Raw genomic sequence first — 16545 nt, 5'->3', positions numbered from 1 at the left:
GTAGGTTAGTACATTGCATTATTATAATTTCAAATAAAATACACCGAGATTCCATTTAATGAAAGGGAAATTCCATCCTAATTTGCTGACTGTATTATAAAATGTTACCAATTAGACTTTTTCCAATAAGTGCAATACTGTTAAGTTACTGCGTACCATTTTTCCCTGATGCTTAATAGTGTCATCCTCTGCATGTGCAGATGGTGTTGGAGAGAGGACAGGACGGACGGGACTTAACAGTGAGGCGTTTATTTAGGAAGGGTGAAAAACCAAACAAGAATACAAAACAAAAGGCAAAAGGAGACTCAGACTAACTAAACTGGGCAAAAGTAAACACTAGGAACATAGAACATGGAACCTGAAACATGGAGGGAGGTGAACTGACATTCCGGCGAGGGACAAAGGGGAACTGACACAGTGAGGGTGATTAGGGAAAGCACGTGGGAACACAGGAGGGACAAATCAGGAATGACGAGACAGGGGAAACCAAACTGAACACACACATGAGACGAGGGACTGCCAAAACAGGAAGTAGCACGCCCACCAAGAGGATAAACAAACATGGAAACACACGACAGACTGGAGGAGACAAAGGATGAAACAGAGGGAGAAGAACGTGGAGAGCACAGAGACAGGATGTGAGAGACAGGGCGAGAGACATGACAGACGGGAGGGGACACCAAGCAACAAACCACAGACAGCAGGGCATTGGAGTGGGAACATAAACCGATAACCCTAAAGTAACTTAAAACTAACCCATAGACCTCTAATAATATAACAGGGAAATGACCAAACTATCATTTCTAGTGACAAGAACTAAACAAGAAAACCAACTTTATAAAATCAAAAAATAAATTTAACAAGATTCAAAAGGTCCAAAACACAGAACACAGTACCACAACAAATTCATGGTATTTCTTGAACTGAAACATCAAAAATGGGGAAACAAGTCTGGTCTTTTTTGCACGGTATCGGCCACAGTCTGAACCCCTGAGCAAGGCACAGAGATACATTTCACACCCCGGATGCTGACTACATCTCTGTGATGACTGCAGGATGTAAACATCATTGTCCCGTCTCCGGTTGAGCTGCGAAACAGCCCAGCAACACGTCTCAGTTTTCAAAGACAGAATTAAGGTTACTGCACCTTTCAAAATAAATCAGCACAACTTTGTCAAAGGTGTTACTTTTGTTATTTCAAACCCAAAGATAACAATCAGCCACGGCATGTTTCCCTTAAGCTTTGCTAAGCATGTCTTTGTCTATGACTTTGACGTTATGGTTATGCTCAGAACTTGCTTTACATTTGTTTTTGTGAGAAAAAGTTGAGATGGTTACATTTTTTTGAGACACTCACGAGAGAGAAAGATTGAGACAGATTTTAGCTCATTTAATACTTTTTATGTTTCCCACATACACAAAAGATTTCGCACACAGATAAATGCAGTTTTAACATCCAGCTGATTCACAACATAAATAATGAGAACAAGTGTAAAAAGCTGACTGTTCAGACCGGCACACTGTGACCTCATCTTTGACCTCGCGTTCACTCTATGTGGGTAAAAACGTTAACGTGCTTTCAGAGTGACTTGCTCGACCATGTTTAGATTCTGTCAGATTCATATATGTGCCTCCACATGTGATGATTGGCTGCCGCTTTTGAAATGACTCTGCATCATGGTTGACAACACCACACAAGACAAAGAAGCTCCTTTTCACTTTGAGTCAAAACTCTTGACTCTTGGCTGCGATGAATAAGTGGCGCTGTATTCACTTTAGCATATACAGTATCAGTCCTCTTACATTTCGGATGCACGGCAACGAGCCGCACTCGTGAGGAGAAATGCCCACACATGCACGCACACACACACTAAGAGAGAGGCAAGGCAGCTGCACACACAGAAGTTGTTGAAACCTCTGTCCCACTTCTCCGTTCTCAGATTTGCAGGAGGAAATCCTGAGAAAGAGATAAAAGAATAACACTTTTCAGACCTGTCGGGCATATCAAAGTTGAAATCTGCAGGTGCTCGACATAATGCTGATATATTTTCTGGAAACGACGGCGCTTCTAACCACAACAGTTTATTTTAAATGCACAGCTTTGACATTAGGTCTTTGCAGCCCAGCTGGAGTAAGACGTACAGTTCAACGGCACGGCGGTAGATGCACACCTCTTTAAGTGAAACAGAGTTAGAGTTTATAAGCTACCAAATGCCACTGCAAGCTCATTCCCAAAGAGTTATTAGACAAATACTTGGGATTTCTCAGTATGGTGTGCAGTGTGTCCTCAAAAAAATTGAGGAAACTGGACAAGTTGAACGCAGCCACAGCCATCTGTAAAACACGGCGGAGGCTCTGTCATGGTTGGAGCAGCATTTAAGCCAGAGGTGTGGAGGATCTTGTCAAAATTGATGGAATTATGGAATTTTCCTTAAATACAGCATCTCCATGCATGTAAGCCTTTCATTAAACTGCTGGACAGTAACAGAAATTAGGCTGACCCAAATCCTCAGCACAGCAATGCAGGTTAACTGTTGATTCTAGATTGGCTGTAAATATGGATCAGTGTCTCTCTGTGTTAACCCTCCCATGATCTGGCAACCTGTTCAGAGTATACTCCTCCACATGACATGTTCCCCCAAAACAGACCCAGTGAACTTCATAGTGATGACCAAGGTTTATATTTCCCCCTCAAACTAGAAAGTTGCACTGCCGGCACTCTCTTCTTCAAGACCTTTGATGCAAGCGTGATAGTTTAATCCGAATATGTTCACGAAATGTAACAGTAATAAAATATGTGCTTGACACAGTGTAACACATTTAGTGATTCCCCTTTGAATTACCTTCACCATCAGCTCTTACCTCACACTGAGCTCGAGGACTGATCAGACACTGAAGGCGGGTTCCAGATGTTGTGTTCTCCACGAGTCTGGTCTGTTAGATGATCTCTATAAGATGCTGGCCGCTCCGCTGTGGAATAATACAGAAAATATGGTGTATCCTGTTTTTCATCTTTGAAATTAATTTGGGTTTACTGCTAAAACTGCTCCCTGTTCAAAGCACACGATGCAAATTTAGCAGCGTGAATACATCCACAGATTAATATGCTTTCATTTTTGTGCCTTCAAACTGAAAATGTGAAATACGTGAGGTAGACGAATGAACAATACACACACAAAACATATGTTTTAGATTCTGATCACAAGCTGCCTTCATTACCTGTATAATTGTAGATGCACCACAACCCCCCCATCAGACCGACACCCATTACAAAGGCTGCAAAGACGATTCCCATCACTGGTCCAGTCTCCACCGCCTGGTCTAGAGACAGAGTGTGATATATATTTTAAACACAAAGACAGTAACATCACCAAAATACAGTAAATGATACTCACTGCTGTGCTCCGGCTCTGGTCTGGCCGGCGGAGTGACGCTGAGTCTCTTGATTCTTTGGCCAGTAGGGTTCCTCATTTTAGGTGACAGTGAACTAATAGGGTGGGTGACCACCATGGGTCTGGAGAGGTTTCTGATCTCACACTGAAATGGGAATACAGGAAAAGGTTTATGCTTTAGTTTTACTGGCTTCACCTTTCAATGTCATGATATCAGAGGAAAATGTAAGTGTTAAAAAGCGTAAATAATAATAAAGCAATTGTAAAAAGAAAGTAAACCCTGTTTCAGTTCTAAAGTTTTATACATCAGGGCACATTAAACATACTCTGGTCCTCAGCAGGTATGAAATGAGGTAAATATAACCTCAGAAGTACAAAACAAGACATATGAATCTGTGTCATTATTTATTCAACAAAAATCAGAAAATTAAATGTTGAAGCTGTGTGAGTATATCCCATAATTCATTAGCTTCTGGAATCATCTTTTCAGTTTAATTCAAATTTTTTATATAGTGTCATATCAAAACAGTTGTCTCAAGGCAGTCTGGTATAATAATAATATTTTTTGTATTCTTACAAAGTTGTTTCAGTTAACTGAGGTTTGCAGGCATTGATTTATGCACAGCTCTCTTAAGGCCCCATCACAGCATTTCAGCCAGAGTGAGGTCTGGATTCTGACTGGGCAGTTGCAAAACCTTGATTTTTTACTTCATCAGCGACTCTGTTGTAGATTTGCAGCTGTGCTTGCAATCATTGTCTTGTTGCATGACCCAGTCTGGGTGAAGCTTGAGCTGTCGGACAGATGGCCTAACATTTGACCGTAGAACAATTTGGGATACAGAGGAGTTCATGGTTGACTCAGTAACTACAGCATGCTGGAAAACAAACCCAAATCATGAGGGATTTGGTATTCACCAAACAGCATAGCCAAACATCTCTACTTTGCTCCTGTCCTTCCAAAGCACATTGTTCCAGAGGCCTTTTGATTTGTTCAGATACAAATTTTCAAACCCAAGTCATTCTGCCATGTTTGTGTTCCAAACAGGTCACACCTATTCAGTCTTTTTCTAGCTGCACTGCCATGAACTGTAATATTTAATATGCTAACTGAGTCCCGCAGAGTCTTAGGTTCTGAGATTTTTGCAGGTTATCTAACTTTAGGACCTGATAAGGACCAGATTATGTCCCCTGATATACAAAACGGTGTCCTGGTTTTTACCATGACTCTACTACCAAACTATAATATAAGGTTGCACATTCAAACATGTTTTTAGTGAATATTTGGCTCTTTATTGTTTTAAATAAAGCTGACCTACTTTCTTGCACAGCTTGGTGTGAAGGCTAACACGCTTCACTTTACCTACATTTTTTAAAATCTAAGACTAGGTAAGCTAACTGGCTCCTAGCTTTAGGTTTCTCAGTGACCTTTCAAACAAATAATGGTTATTAATCTTCTCATCTAACGCTCCATGAGAAGCCTAACAGGCACTTTATACAAATGACCAAGCTACAGTTTCCCTGTTTCATGTTAGTGCTTTTGACAAGATGATTTATTTGCTATTTCTTCTGGGTTTTTTTACCTGATGCCCGGGTGATCTAGATAGAAGCAGAGGCATGCGTGGCCTGCCCTGACAGTCATTCTTTATGGTTTCCTTCATGGGTTCCCCTCTAGTTGAGTCAGAGACACAGAGGCGAAGGCTGCAGTGGAGGAACTGCATTGAGTCGTTATAAACTGGTCGTAGAATGAAGCTGAATCTTAAGGGCTGTATCTCCTCCTCCTCTCCCACACTCATGGTCCTCTTGTCTCTCCCTCCTCCACTTTCTGCTTTTTCACCTGTTTGATAAATTCTGCCATTTCCCAGGCCCTCTGTCTCTTCCGTTTCCTCTACTGCTTCAACGTTATCTTCAGTCTCCTCTTGCTCATGTTTTGACTTCGCACTGAGGGTCAGTGAAGGGTCAGAGGAACAGCCGTTACTTATCACAGTCCAGAAAGGCGATTTTTTGGGGTCTGAGAAAGAAGAGACTACACATGACTTCACTTCCACGACATCTGCGAGAGGTGCTTTAGCTGAAATCTGCAGCAGAAAAAAATGATGCAGAATACATCATAGTTATAATTAAGTATGGTAGCTTCATGTTCATTAGATTCATTTTAAAAAATAGGCTGTGAAGAAGTTAGTGCGACAGTTTACACGACAATATCAAATAGAAGCAGAGAAAAGACATGAAAAAGACCTGGACATAGACACGCTGGTCAGCGGTGATGACACACGGACCAATCCGCCTCTGCTCGTAGCTGTCTGTGACAAAAAGCTGCAAAAGAAGAACAGGCCCAGATCTGTGTCTGGGTGTTGGGAAGTGGCTTAGGTCTGAGGTGGGCCACAAGCCCTCTGGCACCCAGGGGACCAGTTCTGTCTGAACTGTGTTTACATTCTCATTAGCAGCAGCGCTGCTCGGAGGGCCAGGGACAGCAGAAAAGCAGCTGAACTGAAAGAAAACAGCACAAGGTTATGTATGAAAAATCTTGCATGAAAACTGTAAAATATAAGATGAATTTAAACAGACACACAGACGTCTCACACGTATGCCAAGTGGACCTTTGGACTTCTCAGTCTCATTGAGTGAAAGGATGGTCTGAGGTTTGTCCCTCCATAGTAACAGCTGGTCAAAAAGCACAAACAGAGAAATCAAACTCAGAGTCACTCTCAGTCTTCCCTCCTTCTCCTGGGGCACATCTTTCCACTATGAAAATGAGTCTTTCAGGTGGTGTTTTCCTCACAAAAGAAATTTCATTTCATCTGTATGCTGACGATTGCCAGCTTTATCTACCTTTTCAGTCACTCTGATAGCTCCTCGGTTAGACTCCTGCTTGATTTATCTTAGCGATGTTAAGTCAAAGATGGCTCTAAAGTTTTAAAATTTTAATGAATGTAAAACGGAAGCAATTATATTTGGTCCCAGTCGTTCCTCTGGTACCCCAGATGTTGACGTTGCTGCTCTGACTCCTCACCTGAAGAGCTCGGTTACTAATCTTGGGGTAAAATCGACTCTGCACTTTGTTTTGATGGCCACGTAAATGAGGTGGTGAAATCTTCATCCTGTCCCCTCAGACGTCTGTCGAAGGTTAAACCTTTTCTTTCCAGGCATGACTTGGAAACTGTCATTCATGCTTTTATAGCCTCACGCTTGGATTACTGCAACTACCTTTTAATAGAGGTTGGCCAGGGCACTCTGTCATTCCTGCAACTGGTGCAGAATGCTGCGGCACGGTTTTTACCTGGTAAAAGAAAATTTGAGCACATTACTCTGCTTCTGGCCTCATTACACTGGCTTCCAATTGAATTTAGGATCTATTTTAAAATCCTTTTACTGGTTTTTAATTCATTTTTACTCATTTTTAATTAATTTTTATTAGCTGGCCTTGGACTCAGTGGGAAACTGACAGTTATTTTATTGTTATTTATTTATTGTATTTATTATTCTTATGGTATTTATTTATATTTCTGCTGTACAGCACTTTGGTGGGCCATGTGTTGTTTTTAAAGTGCTATATAAATAATTATGGTATAGTATGGTATGGTAAGGAAGAGACACAAGGACAGATGAGCTGAAGCTCGCTCGCCTGCTTCATCAGCTCTTCAGCCTCCCTGCCCGAGTTCTAACCCTCAACAGCAAACTAGCCCAGATTGCCTCTTCACCTGCATTAACCCGCAGTCTGCCTGACAATCTCCAGCCAAGTCAGCCTCACCAGCTCCACCTCTACAGTAATAAATGTCATACTGCTTGTGGGTTCAGCATTTGGACATAATTTGAATTCACTGCTTCAGCACATTTGCCTTAAGCCTGTGTTGTTTGTCTGTTTTTCAATCATGTTTCCATCCAGCCTCCCGCCTCTGAGGGGACATTTGCTCTCACTTAATTTGCCTCTGCGCAAACACCCATTTTAGGCTTGACCTCAGCAATGTTCTGGTCACGATGACCTGGGTCGCAAGTCTCACCAGGACAACTTCCACTTACCACAAATTCAAGGGGCTGTTATGCACCAAATGCCTTTTTTTCCTGTACCATGAGTACAGTTGTTTTGAACGCAGACGCTTTCCTAACTGTGTGCTGAACGTTTTCCTGTTTGTCCCGTTTCCTCCCTCCAGATTTTTTTTATTTATTTATTTTTTGACAGCTTGTTTTGAATTACATCCACAGCGATGCAGATTTTTTTCAAAGACAAGATCTGTATCATTCTTTTCCTCGTGTGACAGAAGATATAGAGAGCAAAGTTAGGGTTTAAGTAACAAACAAAGACAGAAAATTCTCCAAAGTTTCAATGTTTTTTTTTTGTTATCGAAATGTCTTATCTCACCGTGTTTTTGTACTGCACCCCTCTAGGCTCTCCCAGGAGCAGGCCCTCTGTCCTACAGGAAATGACTGGGAACACTAAAAGGAAATGGCTCCCATTGGACTCAGCCTGGCAAGTCAGGTCACGCAGAGTCACGGCAGCCACCGGGACAGACAAGCTCTGAAAGAGAGCACTGATGTGAGGCACTACAGAATATCACAGTGTGAACAGCTGCTTTAGGTTTGTAACTGCTTCTAATTTAGATTTTAAAAAAGTTAAGACCAGCAGAATGCTTCTGTCCACCGTCACGCTGACGCGTCCGCCCTCACAGCTCACTGTGAAACCCTCCCGACCTTCTCCTGCTCTGCCGCCACCGTTCAGCCACTGCCTCAACCTGCGCTCCTCTGCCTCAGGAGGCCTCGCAACCAGTGGATTCGTCACTGAAAACTTATCTGTGATACAGAGAGGAGATCAAGAGATAAAACCATTCACTCACACATCAAAATCCTTCATTCAGCTGTAAATACTATGTGGAGTAAATACTATGGAATAGTTTAAGTGACAAAAGACCAAACAAATGATATATACTTTCTTTTGAGTGAAAAAAAGAAATTCAAATGTTCAGTTCATACAGTCCGTTCTCACTCCTGAGACGTAACATCCTGACGATTTGTCACGTCCCGCGGCGTGGCTGAGGAACGCGAAAGTTGACCTACATGCCGGGTTATGGGTGAAATCCAGTAGAATTACGGTCCTGGGGTACTACACGTCCCAGCCATGTATTTCAGCCCTAACCATAACCTTATCCCTAACCTTAACCAGCACTTTAATAATGTTAAATAGTGTTTGCCAAAGCGATTTAAGCAAAATGAACGAACATGTGTAGATTGATTCCAAATGGTTCTCATGTGTCCTCATTTTTCCGATCTCGTCATTTAGGGACGTGTTGGGTGCCCGGAAGCGTAACATGTTGGCGATTTGTCAATATTACGCTTTGGGAGTGAGAACGTGTTGGTTCAGACACAGAAGAGTCCCGACCTGCTTCTCCCTCAGCCAGCCGGATCACAAAGTGATTGGCCAGGTCGGCCTCAGTGTATGAGGTCACCGTGGTGAAGCCACTCTCACTGGCCCAAAGGAGAAGGTCAGAGATGCTAGACAGGTCAGGGTCGAGTGTGCTGGCCACTGTTAGGCCAGGCTCAGCTGGGTAGGGTGGAGACACGCTGTTGGAGGACTGTGTAGACAGCAAGATGAAGCATAATACAAGTAAAGATCAAGTAGAGTCAAGGACACTATGGCACAGAGCAATACAATAAAGTATTTTAGACTATGGCCAGTAACTCTAGGACCAGCTCTTTTTAGATTTGGTCACAATGAGAATGATTCGTATCCTTTGATTATTGTTGGCTGTGTGTTAAAAAAACAAAACAAATTCCACCATGATGGTGATGTAAATGACAGCTGATGCCCTTACATGAACAGAGATGCGACCCTGGACGCCATGAGCAGTAATGGCCCAGTTGACGGGCACAGAGCTGCTGAGAATCAACACAATCTTGTGCACTCTTGAGTTGGCCACTGGAGGCGCAAGTGATACAGTCACCTCTACCTGCATGGAGCTGATGAAGAGTGGACAGAGAAAACAACGTTTAACCCAAACGGCATCATCTGGGGCCAAATACTTGAACTAGTACAGAAAAAAAAGAAACTGCAGTTCCTTGAATCACCACTGGGGGGCGACTCTAACGTTTCATGTCAAATTACCCAACTTTAAACCAGTTACAAATAGAGGTGGGTTTAAAAAATTGATTTCCCCGATTCAAATTGATTTTAGCACGAATAAAGCAATATCGATTCATGAAATCCTGAATTGATTTTTAAATATAAATGTATTTTGCCAGAAACAACAGAATCTCAGCTTAAAGCCCACAAAATGATTTTAACGACCACCAAACAGCTAAAACAGCAAATGAGAGCAGAAACGGATTCTGCAAAAAGACGTAAACACAAAGCACGGATCGTTCAACTGACATCACGTACACGGACGGTGCTGAAAGCCGACATCTCACAGATTCTGATGCTGCAGGTTTTGTCACTTTCCGACCAAAATTCACTGAACCAGCAGCAAAAGAAGATCAAAACTACGCTTCACGTTCGATAAACATCGTCACTAATTCCCTCTTACTTTTGCTGTTTTGCTTCCACTACGATAAAATCCCACTTCCTGCACAGCTTTCTCTCTCTCTCTCAGTGTACTTTAAGAACAGTTTCCCATCTCACATCTCGGTTTTCTGCATTATTCGCTTCCTTATTACGCACCAGTCGACTGTTGTGTTCAGCGCTGTTGCACGTTGTTTGTTGTTTTTTCTTGAAAATAACCTCAGACAAGAAAGCCTCATTTCTGATGTTCATACCAAAGAAACTTAAACTTTTACAAAATATGCCAAATTGCAAAACGCTTAGCTGTGTCTCTAATAAAACCTCTGTAATTTTGCTCAACCTACATCAGGTAATTTTCATATATATTGATTCACGGTTTGCTTCCGCTTTTAATTTTCTGCAGAATATTTTTAAGGCGATTATCTGCTAAAAAAAAAAAAAGCCAGGCCAGGAAAATCTCCTTCATGTTTTTCTGTGTTTTATGCTCTGTTACTTTGACACAAAGGCATCTGCTGTGATGACTCTGATGAAATCTCACAAATGTCAGCCTTCTTTTTATACATACATATAAAAATATGGATATGTACCGATAAATGATCATAATTATAATATTTCTGACTGAGTCAAAATTGAATCGAATTGGGACCTTGTGAATTAGAATGAAATTAGTTGTAGAAATCAGTGAAGATACCCACCCCTACTGACAAATATCATCATTTCTGCCTAGAAAAAGCAAGATGGAAAAACCCAAAATGCTAAAATAAAAAATGGTAAACAGAGAACCACAAAACAATGGCTACCATCATTTATATACAGGCTTTGGGTTTAACTTTACGTGGCTGTAAATAGATGCTAATTTCTGCTTTTGCCAGGACATCGAGAGGCTGCTTGTTCTCACCCACAGAGGCCTGAGCCTGATGAATGGAGCTTGATTACGTGGACCTCAGGGCTAGCCCCGCCTACATGCAAGTGGGCACAACCGTGCACTTCCTGTGCCTGCAAGTCAGAGGTCATGTAGTTGCGAGAGATGAACATGGACTGCAGCTGACACACAGCAGGCAGGTTTGGATCTGTAATATGGAGACAAAGTAAGAGAAAGTTTTGAAATGGAAGCTGACCTAATGCAAAAGTCTGGTAGAAGCAAGAGGGGAAATGACTCATCAGACTCATAAGCCGCCAGATGTTTGCAGATGTTTGGATTCATCATTTGTTTATTTTACCGTAAACTATTTTTCATTTGTGGATATTTTTGTGTATAAAAACTGCAAAGCTTAAATACAAAATCACCACTAAATTTGATTTTTGAGCACAGGGATGTGGGTTTGGTGGCTCACCCTCTCCCAGTTGAAGGTAGACTCGATTGCCATGTGATGAGTGTGTCAGAGAGGACAGGTTGCCATGATGCTTCAGAGCCCAGCGATGCAGCGCACGGGGACGAAAAGGCAACAAATGCACCGTCTGGACGTGCAAACGCAGGGCGCTGGACTGTACACTGGCGTTTGAGGACACCTAGCAGTTGAAGGCAAATATATAATGAATGAAACTGCATTGTGCGCCCAATCAAAACTGCTTTTCTGCACACTGACTGACCTGCACCAGGATCGGGAGGTTGGAGGGCAGTCTCTCGGCCTCCAACCACCAGGTAACTGGGACTTTGGAGATGAGCACTAGGTGGACAACCCTCAGAGGAGAAGGAGACAGAGACAGAGGCTTCATCAGCACTGTCACCTGTAGGGAGGAGAGGAAAAGGCAGTCCGCTGTACGTTCAGCACGTTAAAGGGTAAATGTACTTCAGACAGTTAGAGTAGCTCCAAAGCTAACCACATGTAGCAAACCTAACTTAAAATATACCAAACACATTTACAGCACTTGCACAAATAAAAATGTAACAAATAGAATAAAATAAAACTTATTTGTTAGTCTTCTATTTGTGTGGCTGTGTAAGCAGCTAGAGCAATTAAATACATTTCAGCATTTTTGGTTGGGAAGCTAACGCTACTTAAGATGTTTGGTAGCACTTTATAATATGACCCACAACTAACAGTGTAATTCCCCTGTAATTCCAGTCAGTTTCACTGTATTATACCTGAAATGACAGTGTAATTATATGTACCTACACAGGCTTCCCAGCAGATACAGTAGAATAAAGGGGTAGCAGTTCAAGTTTTCACAAGAAAGAAGAAATAATTCTATTGTAAGAGTCAAGGCTTCCTCATTTTAGTGTAGCTTGTTTTCCCACTAAATTACCCAGAAGTCACACATGTCTTACAACTACGTACAATATAGTTATTTCTTTCCTCTCAGATCATCTCAAGCTGTGTTTTTTAACATGGCAGTCAGTTCACTACACTCTCGTGGACTCTGTAGTCACAGATCTCGATCCAAAAGATCACCTTTGGGATGTGGTGGAATCAGAGATGCAACTGTGTGACGCTATCGTCTCAATATGGACCAACATCTCTGCAGCCCCCTGTTAAAGCTAAAGCTATGCCTCAAGGAAGAAAGGTAGCTCTAAAGGCAATGGTGGGTCCAACACAGTTGTAGCAAGATGTACCTAATAAAAGGAGGAGGGAGTGTACATCTCCAATGTCACAGTGTACTAAGCCTGTAAATAATCGTCTGTTCCTCATCGTGTTTGACATTTCAGTTACATTTTTATCATAATTAGTCATTCTAGACTTACATGAGGTTTCATGGAACTTTGACCCTCTTCCTTCCCCCAAACAGTCACAGAGGTTTCTTCCTGTTAAAAGGGAGTTTTTCCTTCCCACTGTCATTAAGCATTTCCTCAAAAGGGGGTCATCTGATTGTTGGTTTTCTCTGTATTTTTGTGGGGTCTTTAGCTTCCCATACAAAGAGCCGACTGTAGATGTAATTTCACACAATATAAATAAAACTATCATCATCAATCATCAGTGAGAGCTTGTGCCATATTTAAAGAAATTCCCTCAAGACTGTTGTGACTTTTATTATAAAGAAATGTCCACAAGATCATGCTGAGACTTACTATTATTTATGTATTTTGATGTTTTCCCATAAAATCTGCCTTTTTATAACAGAATCAAGCTCAGTGGTGCTACAGTGAAATTCTGCAGGTAATGTCTTTGTGATGTAAATGGAATTAAATGGATTTAAAATGCTTATTTGAGATAGTAGAGATGTTTAAAACTAAACATTATCGTCACATTTTAAAGGAAAGCATTTGGCAAAGAAACCTTATTGTTCATGTGTGTTTCTGCTCTTAGGAAGGTTTACAATCAATAAGCAAGTGACTGGAATCAGGTTTTTTTCAAGCTTTCTTACAGCTTATTTGAGTCAGAAATTTAAAGCTAAACCCGGACTCAAATAAAAGCCCCCCTGCTCCTGAAGCCGGGGTCCTTGGTCTTTGCTAAGTAATCGTTAGCCGGCTACCTTGTTTTCTGGGCTGTTGGTCACTCTTCTTAATGCAATGACATGAGTCTCCTTGTTTCCGCGTTCTCTAGCAGCACAGCCGGGGCCTGCCTCGAACCTTTCCAGCAGACCCTGAACAGGGTGTCGAGCGCCCACTGGACCGGCGACCGAGCACTGCGGCTCTCCACTCTGAGCTGGAGAGGAACAGTGCATGCATCACTACAAAATGTGTTAAACCTGAAATATATATGCACAGGAAGTACATTCATATCTGCTGCAGCAGGGTGATCACTGTGTAAAATAACAAATAAAGACATGAGTGCTTCCCCATGCAGGCCTCACTGAGTTTCACACTCTCCGTCTGTATTCCTCCTTGTTTCATTGTGTTTCTTCTCCTCCTTTCTCTCCCTCTAATGTGTGGGTGACACAGTACTCTGATGCTTCTACATTTGCACAAATCCCCGCCTGGGGGGATGGGAACTTGTCCAAGAGAAAACTATGTAGCAATTTTCAGTTTCATTCTGACACTTCAAGGAAAGACCTTCGACTTGGGCACAGGAAATACCACATTTACAATTCCCTATGTCTTCACGACACAGTCCTTATTGTTGCTGGTCTAGAAGATAAATACATCTCTTGCTGTGTCTCCTGCTGGGTGTCGTTGGACTTACCTTCCGGGTGCTCCAAGAGGAAAGAGAGGAAGAATAAAGTCCATCCAAGTCCAGACAGTGAAGGCATCATGACAGCTTCTTCACCAGACTGACCGAATGCTTTTCAGTGTAACACCTTAAAAACACAATCAAACATGCAGTTTATGTGTGATTTTTAACTTAGAGTTATCTCAGTATGCCTGTTTTGTGCCAGAACAGACAAACTTCAGATAAGCTTGATTAGTAATGATCAAAATAGGGACTGTTGGTTGAAAAAAGCAAGCAACCTTGATATACTCTCACTGGACACATTATTAGAGACATCTGTTCAACTGGCTGTTAATGTACATATCTCATCAGCCAATCACATGGCAACAAGTAGACATTGTCAAGATGTCCTGGTGAAGTTTAAACTGAGCTTCAGACTGGGGGAGAAACCTGACTGATGTAACACTGACATGGTTGTTGGTGCCAGACAGTGTGGTTTGAGTATTGCAAAGATTTCCCCAAACAATGATCTCTAGGACTTATAGAGAATGATCCGAGAAAGAGAAAGCGGCAGCTCTCAGGGAGAAAATGCCTCACTGATGTCAGAGATCAGAGGAGAATAGCCAGAATGTTTCAAGCTGAAGATGACAATAACTCAACGACCACGCTTTACAATCAAGGCATGAGTAATAGCATCTCTGAATTTACAACTCTCTCCCACATAAACAGGAACTCATCTGTACCCTTAATGATGAGTTTTGACACCTTAGTTAATATCAATAAAGATGTTGTTTGACGATCATTAGAATAGTTTCTGTGTTTTTCCAAGGGTAGTTGCATAGGCAGAGACCACCCTCAATAATTTCTGAAGCAAGCCCAGTCTATAACAAAAACTGCCCGCCTCAGAAAAGAGATTCAAGGGCTACTCTTAGTAGGCTTTCAAGGATAAAAAGTTAATGTACCCATCACCTGATGGGGATAACACACCATCAGGTCACATCATGGATGTGCAGCAGCTGTTGCTATCACATTAATATGGACCCAAAACTCTGAGTTTCCAGCAACTTGTTGAATCTTTGCCATGAAGACTTCATGCAGTTCAGACGGCAGAAAGCTGCTGAATAGAAAGGTGCACCTAATAAAGTGTCAGGTTTAAAAAAGAAGAAGAAAACATTTAATAGCAATAATTAACAACCAATCAACCAAACATGTTCCTCCGGGAAAGATTTTTACAAAATGAAATGTCACAATAAAAAACAGTTTCGGTCTTTTAAATAATATAAAAATATTTCGTCAAATTTTATGAAATCAAAGCTTTTATCGAACCATCCTGACTTAAGTGCACTGACCCCTGACTTACTCTGTTCAGCTTTTTTCCCCTTTTTGCTCGCACAAATGCGCTGACATGGAGCAGAATGTGCTTGAGCATCAGTCTGATCCATGCATGGTCCACCAATTTACTGAGAAGCAGTCCATACTGCTCAGGAAATCATGCAACACATCCTGAACAGCGCTCTGTGTGAGAGCTGCTAACTTGATTCATGCTTTAAGATAGTGAAGCATGGAGACTGGTGTTCTCATAATTGTATTTTTGTGGCAGCTGTTAAATTCCAAGAAAGTTCCTGACAGAAAAGTCGTGCTAGTCGAGTCTTCAGGAAATTGCAGGATTCCTAAAAACTCTCTCCCCTCCAGCGGTCTGCGCTCTTGGGGTGAATACAGTCACTCACCTGCGGCGCTCCTCGCAGGGACAGGCTGACTGCTGGTCCAGCTGTTTGCTTCAGACTTCACTGTATTCACAACTCTGCGCACACCCCTCTCATTTCCTAAACACACTATCACACATCCTCAACATGTCAAACCGACCAAATACAGAAATAAGAATAAGGGGAAAAAAGTGCAACTCTCAGCTGTGCGGGCCATCGGTCATCTTTAGCCCGCTGAGGTGCGCCTTGTAAGAAATAGATTTCTCCGGGTGAAATTCATTTTACACATGGAGTAATACCGAAGGGGAGGGGGGAGGGGTGTCGGAGGGTGGGCAGCTGTAAAGACACAATTGAAGGGGCAATGGGAGGGACTGCGGGATGGTGTGACAGAGTGGAGAGAGAGACGGCGAGGAGAGGAATAAAAGGCTCTGGAGACGTCTCCAAACGTAGATGGTAACAGGAAGGAGGAGTAGAGGGAGAGAAGGAGGGAAAAGGAGGGAAAGAGGAGGACCAGGGTGGACCTCAGGAGTTTGACTGGCAGGGGAAATGTGAGGGTGATACCGGGAGGCGGGGTGGAGGGTGGTGGGGTATTTAAAAAAAAATCAGACACACACAAACACACAAGTTAACTGGCATGTCTTCTTCATTAACTGGCAGACATTTTTCCACCGTTGCTCAGCACGGTTTCAGATTTCTAAAGAAAACATGATAGCAAACCAGTAAAAGCCCACAGCAGCTTCTCCCCAATAAGCAGCCTGTCAGAGCTTGTTCATCATCTATGTTATGTGTGGATGGGCAGGGGCTTGTGTTTTTTAGGAACACTGTGTTGATGGTAAAATGTTGTTTTTTCTTGGCTTTCAAAGTGGAAAGAAGTGGTAACAGTGAGCATACATAGTCACGGTTGTGATTTTGCTCACCTGAAGACCATAAGA

The 16545-nt window shown here is 42.2% G+C and overlaps 1 protein-coding gene across 1 annotated transcript; it reads right to left on the bottom strand.

Moving 5' to 3' along the window:
* Positions 1-233: 233 nt before the first annotated feature.
* engl (endoglin, like) lies at positions 234-15912 on the bottom strand. The gene is made up of 17 exons (XM_013270169.3): positions 15638-15912; positions 13944-14058; positions 13294-13466; positions 11473-11610; positions 11217-11391; positions 10781-10952; positions 9197-9341; positions 8764-8956; positions 8008-8177; positions 7750-7905; positions 5973-6053; positions 5628-5879; positions 4973-5467; positions 3396-3537; positions 3220-3321; positions 2863-2970; positions 234-1957 (listed from the first exon to the last, which is right to left on the bottom strand). The coding sequence occupies exons 2-16, from the start codon at positions 14011-14013 to the stop codon at positions 2864-2866; spliced, it is 2571 nt and encodes an 856-aa protein (XP_013125623.1). The 5' UTR covers positions 14014-14058; positions 15638-15912; the 3' UTR covers positions 234-1957; position 2863.
* Positions 15913-16545: the final 633 nt, after the last annotated feature.

The sequence above is a fragment of the Oreochromis niloticus genome, linkage group LG4 (assembly GCF_001858045.2).
Source record: "Oreochromis niloticus isolate F11D_XX linkage group LG4, O_niloticus_UMD_NMBU, whole genome shotgun sequence".
NCBI lineage: Eukaryota > Metazoa > Chordata > Actinopteri > Cichliformes > Cichlidae > Oreochromis > Oreochromis niloticus.
This window is presented reverse-complemented; position numbering and strand designations above follow the sequence as displayed.

Bases quoted from the DNA above. Each gene is read 5' to 3' on its own strand.
- engl (XM_013270169.3), bottom strand. From the start codon at position 14,013: ATGATGCCTTCACTGTCTGGACTTGGATGGACTTTATTCTTCCTCTCT. The intron at 7,906-8,007 runs GTCTTAACTTTT...GCTCTCTTTCAG, and splicing joins TGGACAGAAGCATTCTGCTG to AGCTTGTCTGTCCCGGTGGC. The intron at 3,538-4,972 runs GTAAAAAAACCC...TTCCCATTTCAG, and splicing joins CTAGATCACCCGGGCATCAG to TGTGAGATCAGAAACCTCTC.